We start from the raw sequence: 21,410 nt of genomic DNA, 5'->3' as shown, positions 1-21,410 counted from the left end.
TACAGTGTTACAAAAATGATCAGATCCGCAGCTGTATCCTATCTAGACCTTACCATGAAACTGCATATTATAAAAGAACTTTACGAGACCATTGTAGTACATAATGGTATAGTACAAAGTATCAGTGTAGCACATAATGTTGCATAATGCCACCGCTGTTTTCAAAACATTAAAATTAATTATATTCTATATATTAAGTACATTGCAGAATTTTCTTCTTTATGAATTATTAAAATCATGGATGAGTTTATAAGGAAAAACTATACTTTTTGATCCAGTTATTTTTTGTGCAGTGTCAAAAAAGCTCTCATATAAACATATATATACATACAAAAATGTCAGTAACACACACAGATTAATATCATTGCAGAATTTAAATTCATTTAGCCTGGAGTCCTTAAAAGCAGAAAAAAGGATTGATTGATTGATTGATTGATTGATTGATTGATTGATTGATTGATTGATTGATTGATTGATTGATTGATTGATTGATTGATTGATTGATTGATTGATTGATTGGAAGCAAAATATTATTAACAACAAAATAGAAGCCTTTTAGGAAAAGATGTATGACTTTTTGCTTAAATGCTGCTGGAATGAAATATTGTGCCACTGTGGACATTTTTGTCTTGTATACGTCTTGAGAGAAACTATTTTTATAACCTAATTAATTGTATATTTATCAAAGTAAATTAGGGAAAAAAATCACAATTTAATTTATAATACACATTTTTCCTCCAAATATACATGCTGTTTGCATTAACAGCCTATCACAGTGATCACAGAAACTAAAATGAAAAGACCAAAATCTCCATAAGGATGCACAAGGCACCTCCAAAAGCAGCGCTCCCACAAAAAGCAGCATAATCTTGACAGAACCTTCCGAATCCACCAAGCGATATGACGAATTTTAATTGCCATCCAAACTCTTCCAAACAAACCCAGCTTTATTTATATTTGCAAATTGTAGTATGAAAGGGAAGCTTTTGGGGCGGTTGGAGTGTTTTGATTGGCTCTTGTTGGCTGCATGTTGACAGGACCAATAGCGTCTGAGTGGCGAGCGCAGCGGGGGAACTGCCTGCCTCAAGGCTCGCGTGTCGCCTCCTCTCCAACATGGCTTCCCCTTGCACGCTCAAGTAGAATACATTCTGATTAGCCATTCTGCAGCTAAATTACCTCAATTCATTCAAATTATTGTTTTGCCTTTTGTTTAAAGGCCAAGATATGTTTGCAAGTTGAACTACCTGTAAACTGTCATTAAATGCTTCAGGGAAATGAGTATGATGCTGAAAAGGCATCCTGAGTTGACTTAATGCAAATACTTGTTTCTCCAGTTGTATTTTTTTCTCCCATTGCTGCTGGTGGAAATCAGAAGTTTTGTGCCCTACGCACTCCGACCAGCCATTTCTCTATGAGAGAAAAACAGCCGTACAGTCAGGGCCTAAAATGAACACTCACTAAGTGCCAATGTGAGTAAAGAGCAGTGGTGGTGAGTGTGTGAAATAGTTTCACTCGTCAGTTTTAATTTATTCTGAGAATGCATCATGGAATATTTCAGTGTGTATGTTATATGATGCGCAGCAATGGAATCTTCTGAGATGAGCAGCTCATACTAACAGTGACTACGTTTACATGGACATCAGTAATCTAACTATTTGCCTTAATCTGAATAAGGCAATAATAAGATGGTGTTTACATGAGTTGCTTTTTGAATGTTGCTTTCATGATCATGTTTTACATGTTATAGCACATAATTTGATTAACATCATTGCGTCACATCCAAATGTCCTCCTAAGTTTCATGTAATTTTGAGTGTTTCATTTTTATTTTGATGACTTTAACTGCAGTTTGGCACTTTCACTTTCATTCAGGACCATTTCATGACAAACGAGATATTGGATGTGAGTATGAACTGCTGGAAGAGTGTTGTTTTAATGGAATTTTTGTTACTGCACACCGTATTGGAAAAAAAAATCTCTGCATTTCGTGATGCAGGTGTCTCTGGTTCTTTAGGCTGCATTTACACTGCAGATCTAAGTGGTCAATTCCGATTTTGTGACTGTATATATTTTTGGATGACCAGCTTACATCATCTTTTAAAAGTGACTCTTATTCGATTGTTTGCATTTAGACTACACACGACAAAGGCACAATAAACAGGAAAAAAGAGCAGGCGCTGACTGACAGCTGATAATTAAAGAGCGCCCTTTTATCCATTCCTGTATTTAATCTGTTTGCAGGGTTTCATTTTTAAATTTGCATTTTTACAAGTTGTTTTATTATAGTTTATGAAGTTCTCATTTGGCCATCTTCTTTTAATCTAGGCCTTTTTAAACCAGTGGGTATCTTATTTTAATGTCCATGGCATGATTTATGCACGTGATGTAAGCAATAGTTTTTTGTTAGTTTATTGTTTACATGGCGGATATTGGACTCTCTCTCTCTCATTAACATGCTTAAAAACTTGTGCTACATGACAATATAAAAGCTTTTTTATTCCATGTGTAAGAGATTTAAGGTTTGCGACTCTGCTAAACCCTGTTCTGAAATGAAGCATCAGACTTGATGTCTTTCACTATGGTTTTTAATGATGCACGACTTGCAGTGACAAGTGAAAATCTGATCCACCTGCTTACACTGCAGACATAAGAGCACAGATAAATTTCCACATGAACAAGGCCTGAGTCTGTTTTGCGTAAATGGGAATCTATGTGATTTTTTCCTGCTTATACGTTAGGGGTGTCAAAGTTAATCGTTTCTTCGGTGCACTGCGATGCAGATGCGGACAATTCGGTATCGGTTCAGTAATAATCATAAACGGGTATTACTGACGTCATTTACCTCATATGCGCTCTGTCGCGAGGGAGGCGATCGCGAGTATTTACAGTGCTTTAACTACTTAAAACTCATAAACTGTGCACAATTTCACTGTGTGTGTTTGCTGGATCAGTCTTTCACTGATATATACAACAATAGCCCCTATCTAACTGAGATCGAGAGAATGAAAGTAGCCTACTCCATTTCTCTCTCTCTTTTTCGCTCTGTCTCTCTCTCTCTCTTTCTCACACACACACAGTGGCCCATTTGACGCTACTTTTGCATACAGAAACGAGCGCGTGTCTGCACAGTTTTCTCCACCGTGTCTATCATACATCAGCTGTGATCGCCGCTGCCGCCTGCCGCTTATCAGTATCACTCATCTGTGAATAACGCAGCGCGCAAGAGCCAATCGCTACCGTTTTTTTTGAGGGTGTGACCAATCAAAGGGGTGTAAGAGAACTATACAAGGATCAGAAATTGAGCTGGATATTTATATTTGTTTATATTATTTGCTAAATGCTTGTTTTGTTTAAAGTTACAGTTTATATATCTGACTGTTTGTATTAAATGACAAAATTGTATTACAAATAGTATATAAATATAAATTTATTCATACATTTTAATACAAGAAATGCTGCTGTGAAGAAAATATAAAACTGTGTATGGAAAGCACCGTCAATGCACCGTGATGCACCGAAATATCGAATTGAACCGAATCGATGGCATGATAATCGTAACCGAACCGAACCGTGAGACTAGTGTAGGTTCACAGCTCTATTATACGTACATGGGGCATATACGAGCCACATGGGAGAAAAAAATCGGAATTGTGTCACTTGAACCATGCAGTGTAAATGCAGCCTTACTGACTCAGTAGGTGCAGAGAAGAGTGTCAAACGGCTGTGTGTGTAGAGACTATCCTGTCACAAAATGCGTCAAAAAACCTACATGATGGTAATCGTTTTATTAAGGTTTACATGTCTGTACTGCACTTCAATAATGCGACTAAAATCAGCATACTCCACGTCTTAATCTGATTTCTGTTTAGTTTAATTATGAATTTAGTCAGATAAAGGTCACTAAAAATCGCTGTTCATATGGTAGACTCTTAATCAGAGTATTGTCTTGATCGTTTTAAAATCAGATTATTGGTGTCCATGTAAACGTACTCAGTCTTTCAGTATGTTGGTTCACAGTAAACTATTTTTGCAAGTGATCTAATTTTGGGTCAATTATAATGTGTATTATTATTATTATTATTATTATTATTTAAAATTCTTATTAAAAAATTTCCACATAACCGTCAACTATTCAAGCATATGTTTTACACAGCGGATGCCCTTTCAGCTGCAACCCAGTACTAGGAAACACCCATACACTCTTGCATTCTCATACACTAAGGCCAATTCAGTTTACCCAATTCACCTATAGTGCATGTCTTTGTTTTGACTGTGGGGTAAACCGGAGCATCCGGAGAAAACCCACACCAACACAGAGAGAACAATCAAACTCCAGACAGAAATGGCAACTGGCCCAGTCGGGAACCAGCAACCATCTTGCTATGAGGCAACAGTGCTAACCAGTGAGCAGTGATTATAATAATAATAATAATTTGTCTCATTTCCAAAAAAAAAAAAAAAAAAAAATATATATATATATATATATATATATATATATATATATATTTATTTAAAATATATATATATATATTTATTTTATATATATATATATATATATATATATATATATATATATATATATATATATATATTTATTTATTTAAAATATATATATATATATATATATATATATATATATATATATTTATTTAAAAAAAAAAATATATATATATATATATATATATATATATATATATATATATATATATATATATATATATATATATATATATATATATATATAAAAATTACAGGCAGGTGTGTTTGATATGGGTTGCAACTGAAATCTGCAGGAAGGTGGCTCTCCAGGAACAGGGTTGGCCACCCCTTATATATATAATAATCTTAATCAATACGTATGGTTAATAATCCTGCATGTTCTGCATGGCTCTTGTATTTTCATGCACTTGCTCAATTATGTTGATCCAGGCACAGCCAAACATCCTGTCAGTGCGCTTCACTGGAGCCAACCCATAGTTACTCTAAATTTATCCAGCAGAAAATAGACTTCAAGCAGACTTTAAGGACCGCAACAGACTGGGTAGAGAGAGAGACCCAGCAGAAAGCGTAGGTCATATTTTCGTGAAGTGCTGCTCTTTTTAATTACTGTAGGAGATATTGTCAAAGTGATAATCCGAGAGATCAACATTTATTGGCCCGCTCGTTGTGCCTTTTTTCTCAGATTCAGGCCAATTACAAAGCCCACAACTTGTGTTTAGAAAACCATATGGTTAGCAACATCAAGTTTTCTTCCGATGCTATCGAAGAATTCATTTAAGTGCTGTAAAATATTACGTTTAGTGAATTAGTGAATGAAAACTCAAAGCTGGATTAATTTGCATCAGAACAGTGACGTGACAATCGCACGGGTCTCTCAGGGGGGGGCGTCATAATTAATAACCGTTGACCTGACTTTTGTGACAGTTGTAAAACTCCTCTGTGTTACTTTACAGTGAAAGCAGCTGTCAAGTGTGTCTTCGAGAAGTGTTACTCCGGGCTCCCAAAGGCTCGTCTATGAGAATGTGTGCATCTGGGTGTGTTAATCACCTGATTCGTCTTGTCACAGACGCACACAAGTACAGAGAGACACACCAGAGCCGGCAGAGAGGCTGGGGGGTAGAGGAGGTGTCAGTCCTCGCTTTATCTCGTCAGAACAGACTTCACTCAATTACCTGACATTGCACACGGAGGAGAGACGGAGGAAGGGAGGGGAAGGCCTGCCAAGTGTTTGGAGAAACACTTTAGCAGTGTCAAATGCGATACCTCCATCGCTTCCTCAGCAAAGCAACTCCGGTTTTCACACCGGGTGCGGCATCAAAACTTGGATGCGCATCAACTTTTCCGGAGTGGGAAATGAAAGGACTAAGAGACAAGAAGGGAAAAAAAACGGTCATAAATGGCACAGGAATCACACTCGGATGTGTGGCAGATTTCGAAAAACTTTGTCGGGCGTCACAACAAAGTCACTGTGTCTTGTCTCACTGATCTATAAAACCCTGTGTGAGAACACTGCGCATGTGGAATACGGATTATGAGACTTACCTGACAGGACGACTTCGACCAGGTCCCCTTCCATAATTTCAGCCGCAGACCTCACCAACTGCAGGATGTTCTCAGAGTTTGGATCGTGACGGAAAAGAAGAATCTTGTCATACATCCCATAGAAGCCGCATTCTGGGAACTGTGACGGAATAAAAATGATGTTATGAGACAGTATTGAGTGAGTGGGTGGTGTGTGCTTGATGATGCTTAGCTTACATGAATCTCTTGTCTGGCGATGCCAGACATATAATGCATCTAAAAGCCCTGCCCACATATTCAAATTACAGACAACATTCCTCATACCTGAAGCTTTTCATTCAGCTATTAGAAAGCACTTTCAAAAGAGCGTTTTCATTGCTCATGGGACAAACCTTGCTGGCTAAAAACCAGCATTAAATGCTTTTCGGTTTTTCCTTTTTTTTCCCTCTCCCTCTTTTTTGACTGCTCCTAAACAGTTTTTACGAACAGCAGCCTCGCAATCAATTCAATGTCAAAAGAAGAGAGCAACATATTGACTGACCCGTGTAGACCGCTGGGGAAATGGCTCACTAGCCTCATTCCCTATTGATCCCTGCTGGGCTGAGTTGCAGCAACACTGCAGAGAAGGCCTGCATGTAATGGCAATTCAGACCTACACAATTCACAAAGGGTACTCACAACTAAGCTATTTGGGCTTTATTACACCACAAACAAAGAAATCACAAATAAAAAACACACTGTCAGTTGCAACAAATTTTTACGAAGATTTATAGGTGCAAAAGTTCTTTTCTTTGGTATTTTGATTTATTTTTGTTTTAGTTTAGATTCATGTTCAGAATTGTGTTATTAGCACACAGTCTAGTTACATTATGTGTATTTAAAATATAAATAATTGTAATGATACAGTGCTCAGCACAATTGAGTACATCCCATTTTGAAAATGATTTTTTTCTCCATTTCTTAGTGAATATAGGCAATGTATTTTGATGCATTTAAACAAAACTGATTTATTAAACAGATATATTTAATAAAATAACATTTTTTTCACCAAACATATTTAGAAGTTGAAAGATAATACAATTAAATTCAAGCAAAATACTGCAAAAAAAAAAGACAACCTACAAAATTTTAACTAAATTTTTCAAATTGTTTTTGCTTCTCTTGATTTTTCCTGTTTTTTAAATTTGTATTCAATACCTTTCTATAACATATAAATTTGGATGTACTAGTTTTTGGACCGTTACAGTATTTTGTTAGATAAGCTCCAGATTTGTCTAAATCTAATCTAATGTACAGTGCATCCGGAAAGTATTCATAGCTCTTCACTTTTTCCACATTTTTGCATTACAGCCTTATTCATTTATTTCCTCAAAATTCTACACACAATACCCCATAATGACAATGTGAAAAAAATATTTTTTAAATTGTTGCATATTTATTAAAAATAAAAAAAACCCTGAAAAATCACATGTACATAAGTATTCACAGCCTTTGCTCAATACTTTGTTGATGCACCTTTGGCAGCAATTACAGCCTCAAGTCTTTATGATTATGATGCCACAAGATTGGCACACCTGTCTTTAGGAATTATTGCCCATTACTCTTTGCAGTACCTCTCAAACTCTATTAGGTTGGATGGGAAGCGACGATGTTGAGCCATTTTCAGATCTCTCCAGAGATGTAGGATTGAGGTCTGGGCTCTGGCTGGGCCACTCAAGGACATTCACCGAGTTGTTGTGAAGCCAGTCTATTGATATTTTAACGTTGTGCAGTTTCCAGATGCACTTTATATGCACAAACATAACATTGTATCGCTTCCTATTAAAAATATGAATTTAAAAGATGAGGGGTGTACTTGCATATGCTGAGCACTGTAAATAGTTACTCTATGAGAAGCATAAACATTAACTAAATAGAATTATTAAACAGAAACACAGAGCAAATATGGTAAAACATTGAAGCTAAATGAACTAAAGTGCCTCAAGATTATCATGTTCAACATGCATTTGAGCTTCTTCATGGTTTCTTTTTATTGGTATTTGAAAATGTGTGCTTAATACATAAATATTGAATTATTTGAGGGAAACACACAACTAAACCTACTTCACTGCGCACCGACAGACAGACAGATGGCAACAGATACTTTGTCTGCTTTTGTCAGTGTGTTACCCATGTCGGTGTCTGTTGGAGCTTGTTTTCTCTGATTGAACATGCTGAATTGGTTGTACCATGTCTAAAAAGTGACATGCTGTAATCTGTTGATTGTCTGTGTTTGTTGCCATCTGTCGTTGTGGTGTGAATTGGCCTTTAAAGTACTTCAAAATAAGCAACAGAAGCTTGGGATTAGATGAGTAAGAAACTGTCTTGCACAAAAGCGCTTTTATGTACAGAACCTGACAAATGTCTTGATATAAAAAACACAAACAATGTCTTCACATTTCGTAGTGTAAGTGACAGAATGACAGACCATTGAATTGTTAAAAAAAGAACTCAGATTGGATATTTTCTAATGATTAATGATGCATAATAAATGGGCTGCAGAACTGATATTGATATTAATTGCATCGGCTTAAATTGAAATGAATTATTGGCTGATAAGTCATGGATTATTTCCACACTTCAGATGTGTGCTGCTGGCCATGACGGGTTGATTGGTGTCTTCCACATGACATGACACGTCGCATACAGCAGATGCACGCTTTAGCAGAGTTTGTACTAGAGGAAGACAACATGTCAGCAGTGTGACACTTTTTCATCTGTGGAAAAAAGTCTTCAGTATTGGAATTTATGCATAATTTGGAGAAAATAATGATCTGGGAGTTGCCTTGTTTTCTGCAGTTAGAGATGTAAAGTTAATGTGAAATCAAAATTTGCTATCAATGTTTATTTTGCACATTCTTATTTTTAGGTGAACAATTAATCCATGGAAGTTAATACACTGAAAAAAAATGTTTGTTTTGGTACTCTTTAATAAATGTCTGACCATTTGCTTCTGCGTTGGAAGGTTGTTAGTTTGACGGCTTTAGCCCCAATATTCTCAACCATACCCTTTTTACATTCAGCTTACTACAAGGGAATGATGTACAAATAGTAAGCCCCGCCCCATCCTCAATATTCAGTTTCAGTTGGAAGTACTTCAACATACTGATATAAATGTCTGAGCAACTTCAGATCCAAGCTGACTTAAAAATAAAATCATTGCTGTATTTCTGTGTGTTTTGTTATCAGGTTCAGAAAAATGTATCTCAATTTGTGTATTTATTGATAGGTACACCTTACTATTACCAGGTTGGACCCCCTTTTGCATTCAGAACTGCCCTAACCCTTCATGGCATAGATTCAACAAGGTACTGGAAATATTCCTCCGAGATTGTTGTCCATATTGACATGGTAGCATCATGCAGTTGCTGCAGATTTGTCGGCTGCACATCCATAATGTGAATTTCCCACTCCACTACATCCCAAAGGTGCTCTATTGGATTAAGATCTGGTGACTTTGGAGGCCATTCAAGTACAGTGAACTCATTGTCATGTTTAAGAAACCAGTCTGAGATGATTCGTGCTTTATGACATGCCGCGTTATCCTGCTGGAAGTAGCCATCAGATGGGTATCTGATGTGTACACTGTGGCCATAATGGTATGGACATTATCAGCAACAATACTCAGGTTGGCTGTGGTGTTGACACGATGCTCAATTGGTACTAATGAGCCCAAAGTGTGCCAAGAAAATATTCCCCACACCATTAGACCACCACCAGCAGCCTCAACTGTTGATACAAGGCAGGATGGATCCATACTTTCATGTTGTAGATGACAAATTCTGACCCTACCATCCGAATGTCACAGTAGAAATCGAGACTCATCAGACTAGGCAAGTTTTCCAATCTTCTACTGTCCAATTCTGGGGAGCCTGTGCGAATTGTAGCCTCATTATTCTGTTCTTAGCTGACAGGAGTGGCACCCGGTCTGGTCTTCTGCTGCTGTAGCCCATCTGCTGCATGTTGTGCGTTACCTCGGTTGTAACGAGTGGTTATTTGAGTTACTGTTGCCTTTCTATCAGCTTGGTTCAGTCTGGCTATTCTCTCCTGACCTTTGGCATCAACAAGGCATTTGTTCCCACATAACTGCTGCTCACTGGATATTTTTTTAGCACTCTCTATAAACCCTAGAAATAGCTGTGCATGAAAACCCCAGTAGATCAGCAGTTTCTGAAATACTCAGACCAGCCTGTCTGGAACCAACAAACATGCCACGTTCAAAGTCACTTAAATTACCTTTTATCCTCATTCTGATGCTCAGTTTGAACTGCAGAACATCGTCTTGACCATGTCTTCATGCCGAAATGCACTGAGTTGCTGCCATGTGCTGATTAGAAACTTGCATTTACGAGGAGTTGGACAGGTGTACCTAATAAAGTGGCCGGTGAGTGTATATCAGTAAACTGCCATCAAATATAAAGGGGTTTTGGTATTAACCAAATTCTAATAGTAATTTTAAAAATAATTTAGCATTCCAATGTCAGTTATTCCTGTTACATATTATATAATATGTAAAAGATATTTGCATTTTGTTTAATTAATCTAACAGGCTTTGCAATTTAGCCTGCTGTGTATTGTGGCCAATTCACATTCAAAGTCATGAGTTTTGAGTCAGTCAGCTCTCAAATGCTCAGTTTTGCTTAACCTTAACCTTGAATTCCCTTCACACTACATAAAAGCTTTTCTGGTGTTGCAAGCATGCAGCTGAGAGCATATATGTGCCTGATATTCCTGTGTGCATTTAAATGCACAAAGATCCAGGAAGCTACTTCAAATGAGATTTCTGAAGTGGCATCTACAGAGAGCAAAGTATCGCACATAGCTAAAAAGGAAGTGAACGAACGATGGAAAAAATCCAATGTCTAAATAGAGACATGGAACAGCAGTGACTAACATAGAGAAAGCAACTGCGGCATTATAAAACGCATCCATCCAAGATATCGGGATACTAACAGACCGTGAAAACATATGATGATTATAAGGCTACAGGTTAACAGATTGAACACTAATCATTCGCCTTGTTCCCAATCAAGTCGACTACCCATGTTCCATTTATTCACAACTCCAAATGTGCCTTTTTACAGGCAGAGGCTTTAAAGAGCATTTGATTGGAGCGAATGTTTCAAGCTCGCTTCTCTGGTTTGGAGAAAATAGAGATGACTCTATCATTGTTTAGAGCTCACCTCCGAACGCCCACACTAGATGTACACTGCACCAAAACACGCTGTTAGCGAATCATCTCGCCTTTTAAAAGCATACCACCGCATACACGCATTCCAGACCGATGCATGAAAATTAGATTCAATGCCATGCTTGCTGTGAATCACAGACACACACACATGCTCACAACCAAGTATCTTTACATTTCTCAGTTTTTACTTTTTTAATGTATTATTATTTTATGATTATGCTCTGTTGTTAACCCTGGTGTCTGTGGGTTTTACAAATACTTTATTAACAAGGAAAAATCAGTACTCTCTGTAGAGATTTGTCTGTAAATTGCAAGCAATAAGATATTGACCATCAAATCTAATAATTTTGTTCCTCCTCTGTTGTAAATAAAGTGCAGTGTGGAGGATTTTTGCTTGATTTGAATTGCCAAGGGTAAATAAAGAATTGGTTGTTTGATTGAAATGCACAGCATTTTCTTTACTCAAGATAGATAAAGTTTAATGTTTTATGTATTTGAGGAGTTGAGTAAAGTGTCTTGGTCTTGGGTTTGCTGTACATTTGCCATTTAGCCAGTATACTAGCTTTTAGTAATCTAATGTTGTGTTGGTTCAATGTCCCTTTAAGGCACTCAGCCATCTTTGAAATGCCTCTCGGGCAGTGTGCTCAGGTATTCTGTCTGAATGGGGAATCATCAAATTCTCTAAATTTGATTGCCAAACTTACAATTAAAATTCATATTCGGAATCACCAGTTAAATTAAACAACAACTGTCTCTTTAGTTTCATTTCTAAACATTCGAATCACATAAAATCGGCAGAGAAGCACGTCTGATTTGAGCCCCTCCCCCTGGAGAATCGTCTGCTATGGTAATCGATGATTGGCTCATTTACTCAAAGACTATAGAATACACAAGAGATGTTACTCGTATAGTTTTGAATGGGGAAAAATGTAACGATCAATATGACGAATGAAACCCCGCCTTCTAGTACAGTAGCCAATCATTGCTTTGCTGGGGAAAAGCTCGGACCAGAGGTGTGCTGTAACATCAGTTGGTGGTCAACAAATGCACTAGAATCTCAGCGAATATTTGCTTCACAGTCATAAGTAATATATTCACATACAGCTTAAAATCTGTACTTTTAAATGAACCAAGTGGACTTGAAAACAAGTTTTAAAATTTTTTTTTTTATTTGTATATAACAAACGTAAGGTACATTTCATCCTTTCAAATGCACATCACAAGACAGTAACTACTGAAATGCCCACAAACTTGTAAACAGAGTCGCTGTCATTTCTGGAGGAGATCCACCATCAAGACCAAGTTACTTTAGATGAGCAGCGCGGCCTTGCAATCATTGGAGGATGATCATGTGTAGAACGGCCATAAGTGAGGTTGGTGTTGTGATCTTGTTCCTTTCAAGTGCGTATGCACATTAGCTTTGGCAAGCTATTTTGTTTGAATCAAACGTTTAGAAACTAAACTTATAAGACAGTTGTTTAATTTTATTGGTGGTTCCAAATATGTAATGTAATCGTAAGCTTGGCAAACAGTTTTGGAGAATTTGATGTTTCCCAATTACGACAGAATGCTTAAAGGAACTTTGATGTACTAGAAAGTGGGGCTTCATTACCCATATTGACCTTTACACTTTTCCCCAGTCAAAACTATACGAATGACATGTCTTGTGTGTTCTTTAGTCTTTGGTTGCATTTACTGCCTCAGAGATGAAGCTATTTTGATGGATAAAATGCATATCTTCATCGGCGCTAATAGCCTTGTGGTTACTGCATCAACATATAGCACCCAGGTGCTTGCGAGTTCAATTCCCGGCTTAAAGTCCTTTGCCGATCCTTCCCTTACCACTGCTTCCCACACTTTTCTGTCTGTGTATCTCCACTGTCCTATCAATAAAAAGGTGAAAACCCCTAAAAAATGCATTTATCTAGTCAAAAGCCTTGTAACTTATTTTTTTTATCTTGATTTGGCTAAATTTGCATATATCGACAGGTTAATGCCAACTCCATGTTTAATTGATTTAAAAAATACAGGAACTTTCCTAAAAAGTAACTCAGACATTGTCGCTCAACAGCAACAAATTGTTGTACTGAATATGACATTGTTTGTAAGTGAAATATTGTGACAGCAGCATTGTGATACACACAAGTCTGTAATAGTAGCTGATTAAAAGTGATGATTAAGAGTGATCAGACATTAGATGTCACCTAAGATGTTGTTTTCTATTGGAAGGAATGCATCAATAGAGCTGCCATTTTAGTACAGGGTAGCGTTCCCTTGAAATGAATGTGGGACCAAGATGCAGTGGAGGACTGGCCATCCGGAGCCCAAGATGTATACACATATATACAAACATCTATAATTTGGTTTTCCCGGTGGTCAGTATGCAAATATTTTTTTTTTGAATTACAATTAAACCAAATTTTAAATTAAACAAAAATGATAATTCCACATTACTTTTCTATATCGATGGAGAAGCGCATGTGCATTCCAGACAAAAAGCATGTGTTTGTGCCCGTGGAAATGTATTTTCTTCCCTCCCTGTTAAATTCGATTTATTCTGTGTCCTGAAACACACCCCCTCTCCTGCTTTCACTCCTAACTCTAACGGAGGGAGCGATTCGTTTGTCAATGAATCTCCATTATGAACGACTCGTGTAAACCATCGATAGCCTGTGTCTTGCTGTGCATATACACCTTTCTGATCTGAATGTTATATAACATTTGTAATACTCAATTTTAGAGTGGACAGTACGCACATTGAGGCGCAGGCACTGTTATGTTATCAGACACTCTTATAAGTTACTTCAAAAACTAGCCATTACTTCACTTAGCCGACAATAATACACATTTGTGGCACTGCAGCGCCTTGTGTCATACTTCATGTACATTGTTTGCTGATTTTATTCAACAAAGCTAGCATAAACATTAGAATTGAATGCAAGTTGGTGCTACTTTGCTTTATGGTCAGTGCAGTCAGTGACTGTATTATCATCAATAACTTGTTAGCACAAACATTGGTAACATACAAAAAAACGTAAAAAACGAAATCTTACCAACTAAATATTATCTTTATGCTTTGTTTTCTTCGTTTGCTCAATACTACACTCATACACAGCGCTAAAGTCCAGCATATTCAGATTGGCTTTAGTCCTGACTAGAGCGGTTGAATGACTTTTGTCTTGGGAGCACTGTACAAATATGGCGCCACTAGTATTCCCGCATGCGCAGGGTCCGTATGCAATATCTAGTTTATATATCTACAAAAAGCGAGGATCAACCATTGTGGTCATTTCACCCACTCCTGGTCTATCACAATGTTCACTGTGGACATTGTCTGATACCAGTAGACATCGTCCAACCCTCCACCACATTATTAGCTTCAATTGAACACCACTTACGAAACTGGCTATCTCTTTTCACGTTTTCTTTTCCCCCTTTTCCCACTTTAATTGTGCCGATTTCTTCTGCTCTTGTCTAACTGTAATGAGTGCTATACAATGAAGATACGCAGAGGCAAGTGTGCTTTTGAGGTCACCATGACAGCAGCCTCACTGTAACAGTGTGGGTTGGCATGGCAGCGGACACCCAAGGCTCTTTCCTGATTGAGCACTATTCATTTGTTTGGCACAAATGGATGCACATATATCTGCTGCATGTCTGAACCATCAAAGCCAAAGACACACCGATCCTTGTCATTAACCCCTTGGGAGATGTCTGGCTCTGATCGGTGGAATCCTCTGACAATAACTCTTATGTTATTGCCTCTTAGAGAGCAGCCCAGACCCCCTTGCTTGATGGTCTTTCATGACTGTCATTTTCTGCCATCTCTCTGTATGTGTTTTATAGATGACAGGCTAGCGCGGCGAGAAGAACATCAATTTGGATGTTGTCTTCCTTTAAACAACTGGTTGCTGAAGCTGGTTGTCAGGGTGGAGCGAGCACTTGTGTGTGTCGAAAAAAGGCAGGTATGTTGGGGGGAAAAAATAGGAAGGAGAAAGATGGATGGACAGAGAGAAAGAGCAAGCGAGTGCTTTGAAAGCTTGTAAGGAGTGAATCATCCGTTCTAACTGTCAACCCCCTCTCGCCTACGCCGCACCAGACTCAATGCCCTGCTCTTAACGCTAAAGCGCTGTTCCTTCCTCCCAGTGCCGCTTTGACATCCTTAAGAACCTTAGCCCTTTAATTACTCAAGCTAATGATATCAACCTGTTGTCATATTGGGAGACATGCTTTATATTGCATAGAAAATACATACTGGATTACAGCTATTACAATTATGCTTTAGCATGTAGATTTGTGTTTTTATGTCTTGGTGGATGTGCACATGGATGTGTTGGATGACTTACGATCTGTGAACCTAGCATATGCATAGAGGGAATGTTAATACGTTAGTCCAACCCAAAAAATCTAAATTTGTTAATAATTACTGACTAGGGGTGTGAAAATACACTGGTCTCACGGTTCGGTTCGGTTAGGACTATGCCATTGATTCAGTTCAATTCGATATCTTGGTGCATCTCGATCATTAGATTTTTTCTTTACAACACAAGATAATTTTTTTGTATTAAAATCTATAAATATATTTATGTATTATTTGTAAAACAATTTTGTCCTTTAATTCAAGCAGTGAGATATATGAACTGTATCTTTAATTTTGACAACATGAGCATTTATAGCGAATAAACAAATGTAAATATTATCCCGCTTGCTTTTTGAGCGCTATCAAGCAAGGTCTTTTATACTCCTATGATTGGTCACTGTCTTCACCTGCTCAACTGAAAGGTCTGCGATTGGCTTTAGAAATGAAAGCAATGTTCACAGAAGAGTGACGTGGGAAGAACAGCCGCGGTTACAGTCTATAGTGCATAATGCACTGGTATCACAGGTAATCCGTAATAGACGCAGTGGAGAAAACTCGCACCACAGACACACTCGTGTTTGGATTCACAAGTATCACTTTAACAGTTAAAAACACTTAAAAAGTTACTTCACGAACACTGCAGCGGGTCAAATGTCCAATGTGAGAGAGAGAGGCAGAGGTGGAGTTTTACAGCTTTTCTCCCTAGTAGTGAAATATCGGCTCGTGCTGTACCTTCTTCAGTGTCAATGAAAGACTGTCCAGCAAACTCACAAGCAGTGAACTGTGCACAATTATCTGCTTTTTAAGTAGTAGGAGCGTTTTAATTAATTGCCCTCACCTTCTTCGCCATAGTATTCTCCTGCGACATCTCGCATATCAGATAAAGTACGTCAGTAAGTAGTAATCGGTTTTGATCTATTAACTGAACCAATATCAAACTGTCCCCATCTGCATCGCGGTGCACCGCAGAAACAATGAATTATGACACCCCTATTTCTGACCCTCATGTCGTTCTAAACTAACAAGACAAATTTGTTCGTATTAAGAACAGAAAATACGTTTTTTTTTATTAAATCTGAGAGCTCCCTCATCCTCCGTTGACAGCAAGGTTCCCAGCTCATTTAAAGTAGGGGTGGGTCGATAGACAATGCCGTAGTCCATCGCCAATGTACGATAGACATCACAATGCTGAGCTGGCATCGCAATTCTTCACCCCACCCCTGTCGCAGCAGCAACCTGCCCAGTCCCTGTTCACACTAAAATGTCTTAGTTTTAAAATGGCACTTTAAAATGAAAACGATCCACGTCCACACTGGTGTTTCACCTAGCATTTCTGAGAAGCCCTCCTTCCACACTATACCTCTGAAAACACACATCATGTGACCACACACACACAGGCATGCGCTGCAGCATACGTGCATTTCTGAGCTTCAGGCACTCAGCCGGTTCTTTGAGCACAAAACCTTAGAGAGAAGTGCACGTCAGACAGTTTATCAAGGATGCACCGCTGGATCACGTCTCACTATAGTTGTTAAATGTGAGATTTTATTAATCTTGTCTGTACCTAACAACTCTTTGGTCTTTTGAATCGATCAGGTAACGTGTGACAGCGTCAGTACAGTGTTTCAATCTGTCGCTTTCACGCATGTACTTAGTAATTGTAGCAAAAACCTCAGATACTGTTGGTTGCTGTTGGTTGTGCACCTTTTTTACCACTCCACCTATTCATGCCAGAGTCCCACTGAAAAAGTGATTGACAGGTGGTCATTTTTGTGCAACTTATCTTTTTTTATTCACTTGGTTTTGGGTAAAACAAAGACCATGCGGGTCAGGTAGTGGAAACGGTAGGCTACAAATAATTAACTCGCTTTGGATTAATAATTATTTATAAATAATTAATTCATCGCCACCTACGACAACGATGCCATCGTCAATCGCAATGTTTGACATTAGACATTGTATGGTGCCGAATTAGTCAACATCGCCCAACCATAATTCAAAGTCCATAAAAATACAACAACAAAAAAAAATAATCCTCAAAACAGACTATATGCCTTCAGTGGTTCAATCAGAATATTATCAAGCTACAAGAACACAGTAGTGCACATGTAAGACATAAGTAACTTGATTCAACAGTTTCTTCTCCTTGATGTCAGCATGAATGCACATTGTATACCCTAAAACCCTGCCTGGACGACTTCCTCTGTTTGAAACAATGCACAGGCAAACCCGAGGTAATAAATCAGCAGAGGATCAAGAGTGACACACATAGAGCAAGTGAATGCACAGCCATACTGACTCTTGCTGTCTATGGAGGATGAGGGAACTCTTCAATTTGATCTAAAATATATTTATTTGTATTCTGAAGATGAACAAATGTCTCAGGGGTGTGAAAAGATATGTGGGTGATAAATTAATAACATGCATTTCATTTTTGGGTGGACTAACTTTTTAAGTGGCATCCAAAAAATTATTTGAGTATGGGTCATAAATTTGGATGAAAATCAGTAAATGTACTTGGTGAAAGACCTGGGGTCGCTTATATAAATGTGCACAAAACGAGCGTGGAAACATCTACACGCCACCTCACATGCAAAAGTTGTGATGTATAAAAAAACTCACATGACTGGAGAATATGTGCAGCTGTCAGTGAACTCCAAGTAAACATACTTAACTTAAATATTGGCCTAATAAAATCATCATACGAGCCATAATTATCAATCAATAAATTGAAATTAAATCTGGCGTACAACGCAAAGTTGTGCAAATGAGACACCTGAATTTGTGATTTTGCTTTGAAAAAAATGTGACTTTTAATTTGTTTGACACTCCTCTCATGGCATTTGGCAGATTTGCAAATAAAAACTGAAATGCTCTCTTTATACCCAAACATGAAACCCTTATTGTTGTGGATTGTTTCACACTAAAAATGACAATACAAGTTTAAAACCTTTTAAACAATTTACAATTTATGAATTTCTAATTGGACTGCATTTTACAAATTTTGGGGACTTGGGGGAATTTTGGGGGTTATAGAAGAATGGCTTTAACTGTAAAACTGCTTGTGCAACAAATTATATTTACTGTATAACTATTAATTTGTGGCTTGCAGTAAGACTAGAATGATTTTTCAACATTAACATTTTTTTGTTGTGGAGTAGTCTTATTCTTGTATAACCCTATGGTGTGATTAGACACTGGTTTGTAGCACAAGCGATTAAATTGTTTTGTGCTTTGTTACTACACCAGCTAATAAAGTTTCACACAGTTAGAATTCAGCTAACATCCACATTTAAAACTGTGTAATATTTCTAATTGTATAATAAGGACAGATTTGTATTAGTTGTATAACCGTTTGGCATTTTCAAGAGTGGTTACCTTAGCGTTTGGTTTTGTATTCAGCCAAAGCTAAATAATTAATTCAACCCTATAATTAACCAGTGAAATAATTAACAAATATTGGTTATATGATTGACTAATTGTTACATTAATCAGTTATCAAGATGATTATTCGCTTGCAACACTAACCGGCCACTTTAATAGGTACACCTGTACAGCTGCTCGTTAATGCAAATTTCTAATCAGCCAGTCACATGGCAGTAAATAAATGCATTTAGGCATGTAGACATGGTCAAGATTTGGTTAAGTGACTTTGTACGTGGCATGGTTGTTGGTGCCAGACGGGCTGGTCTAAGTATTCCAGAATCTGCTGATCTACTGTGATCTTTTTATGCACAACCATCTCTAGAGTTTACAGAGAATAGTCTGAAAAAGAGAAAATATCTAGTGAGCGGCAGTTCTGTGAATGCAAATGCCTTGTTGATGCCAGAGGTCAGAGAAGAATGGCCAGACTGGGATGTGGTGGAGCCAACAAATCTGCAGTGATGCTATCATGTCAATATGGACCAAAATCTCAGTTCTAAAGGCAAAAGGGAGTCCACTAGTAATGTGTACCTAATAACGTGGCCATTGAGTGTGTATGTGTCTAAGTTTGTTTACTAAAAAAGAGTAGATGATAATACACAATATTCACAAGCAGCTGCAAATGCACTTAAAAAAGTGGCTATCATATATAAACATTTGGGCTAGCACAAGCAAATACTGTGATGTACGAGATGCATCATACCACACGAAATATCAACTTGATGCGAATTCACGGCGGTTTATGTGACACTTCACTTCAAAACAAGCACAAATTGCAGGGCTAAAGACTGAGGGCTAAAGATGTGGGGCTCGTCAACAACACAGATGACAATGACAACAGCAGCGCATATACAATGATGTCTAACTATATTAGGCTACGAAATCCATGCCAGTAGGAGAACAGACACCAGTGACGCACAGACCTTTGTCTTGTAATCAGTTTTGAGGATGATAAATAAGCAAGTGGTGGTTCGCACTGTGCCAAAGTCAGTAGAGCGGTGTGGTTTGCTTCCTTCCTATTTTACAAGACATTCTGTGTAAAGCATGAGTCAAATGTTGGACCTTAATGAAAAGGCACTCAGCTATTTTGGCAGATATGCTTTAAATGTTATGTAGACGCGACGCTATGTAAGATCTTCACTGGAACCATTCATTTATCATTATTGTTTTCATCCATTTGACTAATTGACTGGCTAAAGATTTCTTTTTGGCACTTCTAAAGGAGTTTTAACTTGATTTTAATAGATTAGTTTCACCATAAGTAAATTCAGAGTGGTTGGGTGAAATGTAATGAACTTAACACTGTTGTAACTTTGGCAGTGCAGTTTGCTGTGAGAAACTGTATGAACGTGCCAGGAAGGAGATCGCTTTGTACTCAGAAATATCATTTAGTAGTGGGTTTTGCTTTCCAAAACATGTCTTTAAGATGGTTGAAGTCTTTAAAAGGGCTTTATGTTATTTTACTCACTTTCATCGCATTCTAGTGTAATACTGGATCACTAAAGAAAAAAATTCTGAAATATGCTAGTGATAAAACGTCCAATGTGCAGACAAAAACAAAACAAAAAAAAAACCTTTTTTTTAAGTGTATTATTTTTTTTCTACGAAAGAAAGATGGAGTCAAACTGTGTGAATGACAGAATTTCCTTTTTCGGGGGTGAAATGTCCCTTTTAGGCATACATGATGTGCACCGATTTGAGGAAGAATGACAGCAACTATAAAAGCATCAGAACCTAAAGCATCTGTGGATTTTTTTAAAGAGCAAACACACACAACACTTTACATTTATTTTAAACCCATTTAGTGCAAACCAACAACAGTGTAAAAAATGCAGGGTTCCACACAATTCATTTATGTTGTCCCAACACAAACTGATTAACACTTTTAACAAATGAATGTGAATTGAACATAAAGTTATATAAGTTTAATAAGTTATATAAGTTGTCCCAATGAAATCTGAAGAATTGTGTCGTTTGAGCTCAATTTAAATAAGTAATTTGAACGAGCAAAAAAAATGTGAAGAGTGTGCCTTTAGTTTAATTGTCATAAATCAATGTAAAACTAAATGGTTGTACAAACAAAATAAAATTGTATGCTTTTGAAAGTCTGGAATTAATTATAATAAAACAAACAAACAAACAAATAAAAAATAATACCTTTATTCAGAGGTTAATTAAATTGTGCTTTAATAAAGATTGTTATAGCCAAACATCCTGGAGAAAATGTGTTTTCACAAAAATGTGAAGCAGATTAACAAATGATTTCAGTTAATGAACAAGTGACAACAGTTTTATTTAAAATTTGAAAGAAATGTCATGAGTTTACAGAATAAAACTAAAAAGACATTTTAAGGCCCAATGCCAATTCTACCCCTTA

The 21,410-nt window shown here is 37.3% G+C and overlaps 1 protein-coding gene and 1 long non-coding RNA gene across 9 annotated transcripts in view; one reads left to right on the top strand and one right to left on the bottom strand.

The window, feature by feature from the left end:
- Nucleotides 1-21,410, top strand: part of si:dkey-28g23.3 — a 198,238-nt gene that overhangs the window by 97,627 nt on the left and 79,201 nt on the right. The window contains exon 5 of one of the 5 annotated variants that reach the window (XR_015513464.1): nucleotides 5,453-7,253. The exons of the other annotated variants lie outside the window; for them this stretch is intronic. This is a non-coding gene — a long non-coding RNA (si:dkey-28g23.3). Of the gene's footprint in view, nucleotides 1-5,452; nucleotides 7,254-21,410 lie in introns of those variants that run through there. 5 annotated transcript variants of the gene reach the window in all.
- The window catches only part of prkd1 (protein kinase D1), a 124,186-nt gene that overhangs the window by 42,737 nt on the left and 60,039 nt on the right, over nucleotides 1-21,410 (bottom strand). For all 4 annotated transcript variants that reach the window (XM_087290669.1, XM_087290670.1, XM_087290667.1 and 1 more), the window contains one exon: nucleotides 6,042-6,180. In XM_087290669.1, the coding sequence (XP_087146795.1) occupies nucleotides 6,042-6,180 (139 nt within the window). The remainder of the gene's footprint in view (nucleotides 1-6,041; nucleotides 6,181-21,410) is intronic.

The sequence above is a fragment of the Danio rerio genome, chromosome 17 (genome assembly GCF_052040795.2).
Source record: "Danio rerio strain M-AB ecotype USA chromosome 17, GRCz13ab, whole genome shotgun sequence".
In the NCBI taxonomy this organism is placed as follows: domain Eukaryota; kingdom Metazoa; phylum Chordata; class Actinopteri; order Cypriniformes; family Danionidae; genus Danio; species Danio rerio.
Note: the sequence above shows the minus strand (reverse complement) of the source record. Positions and strands in the feature narration are given on the sequence as shown.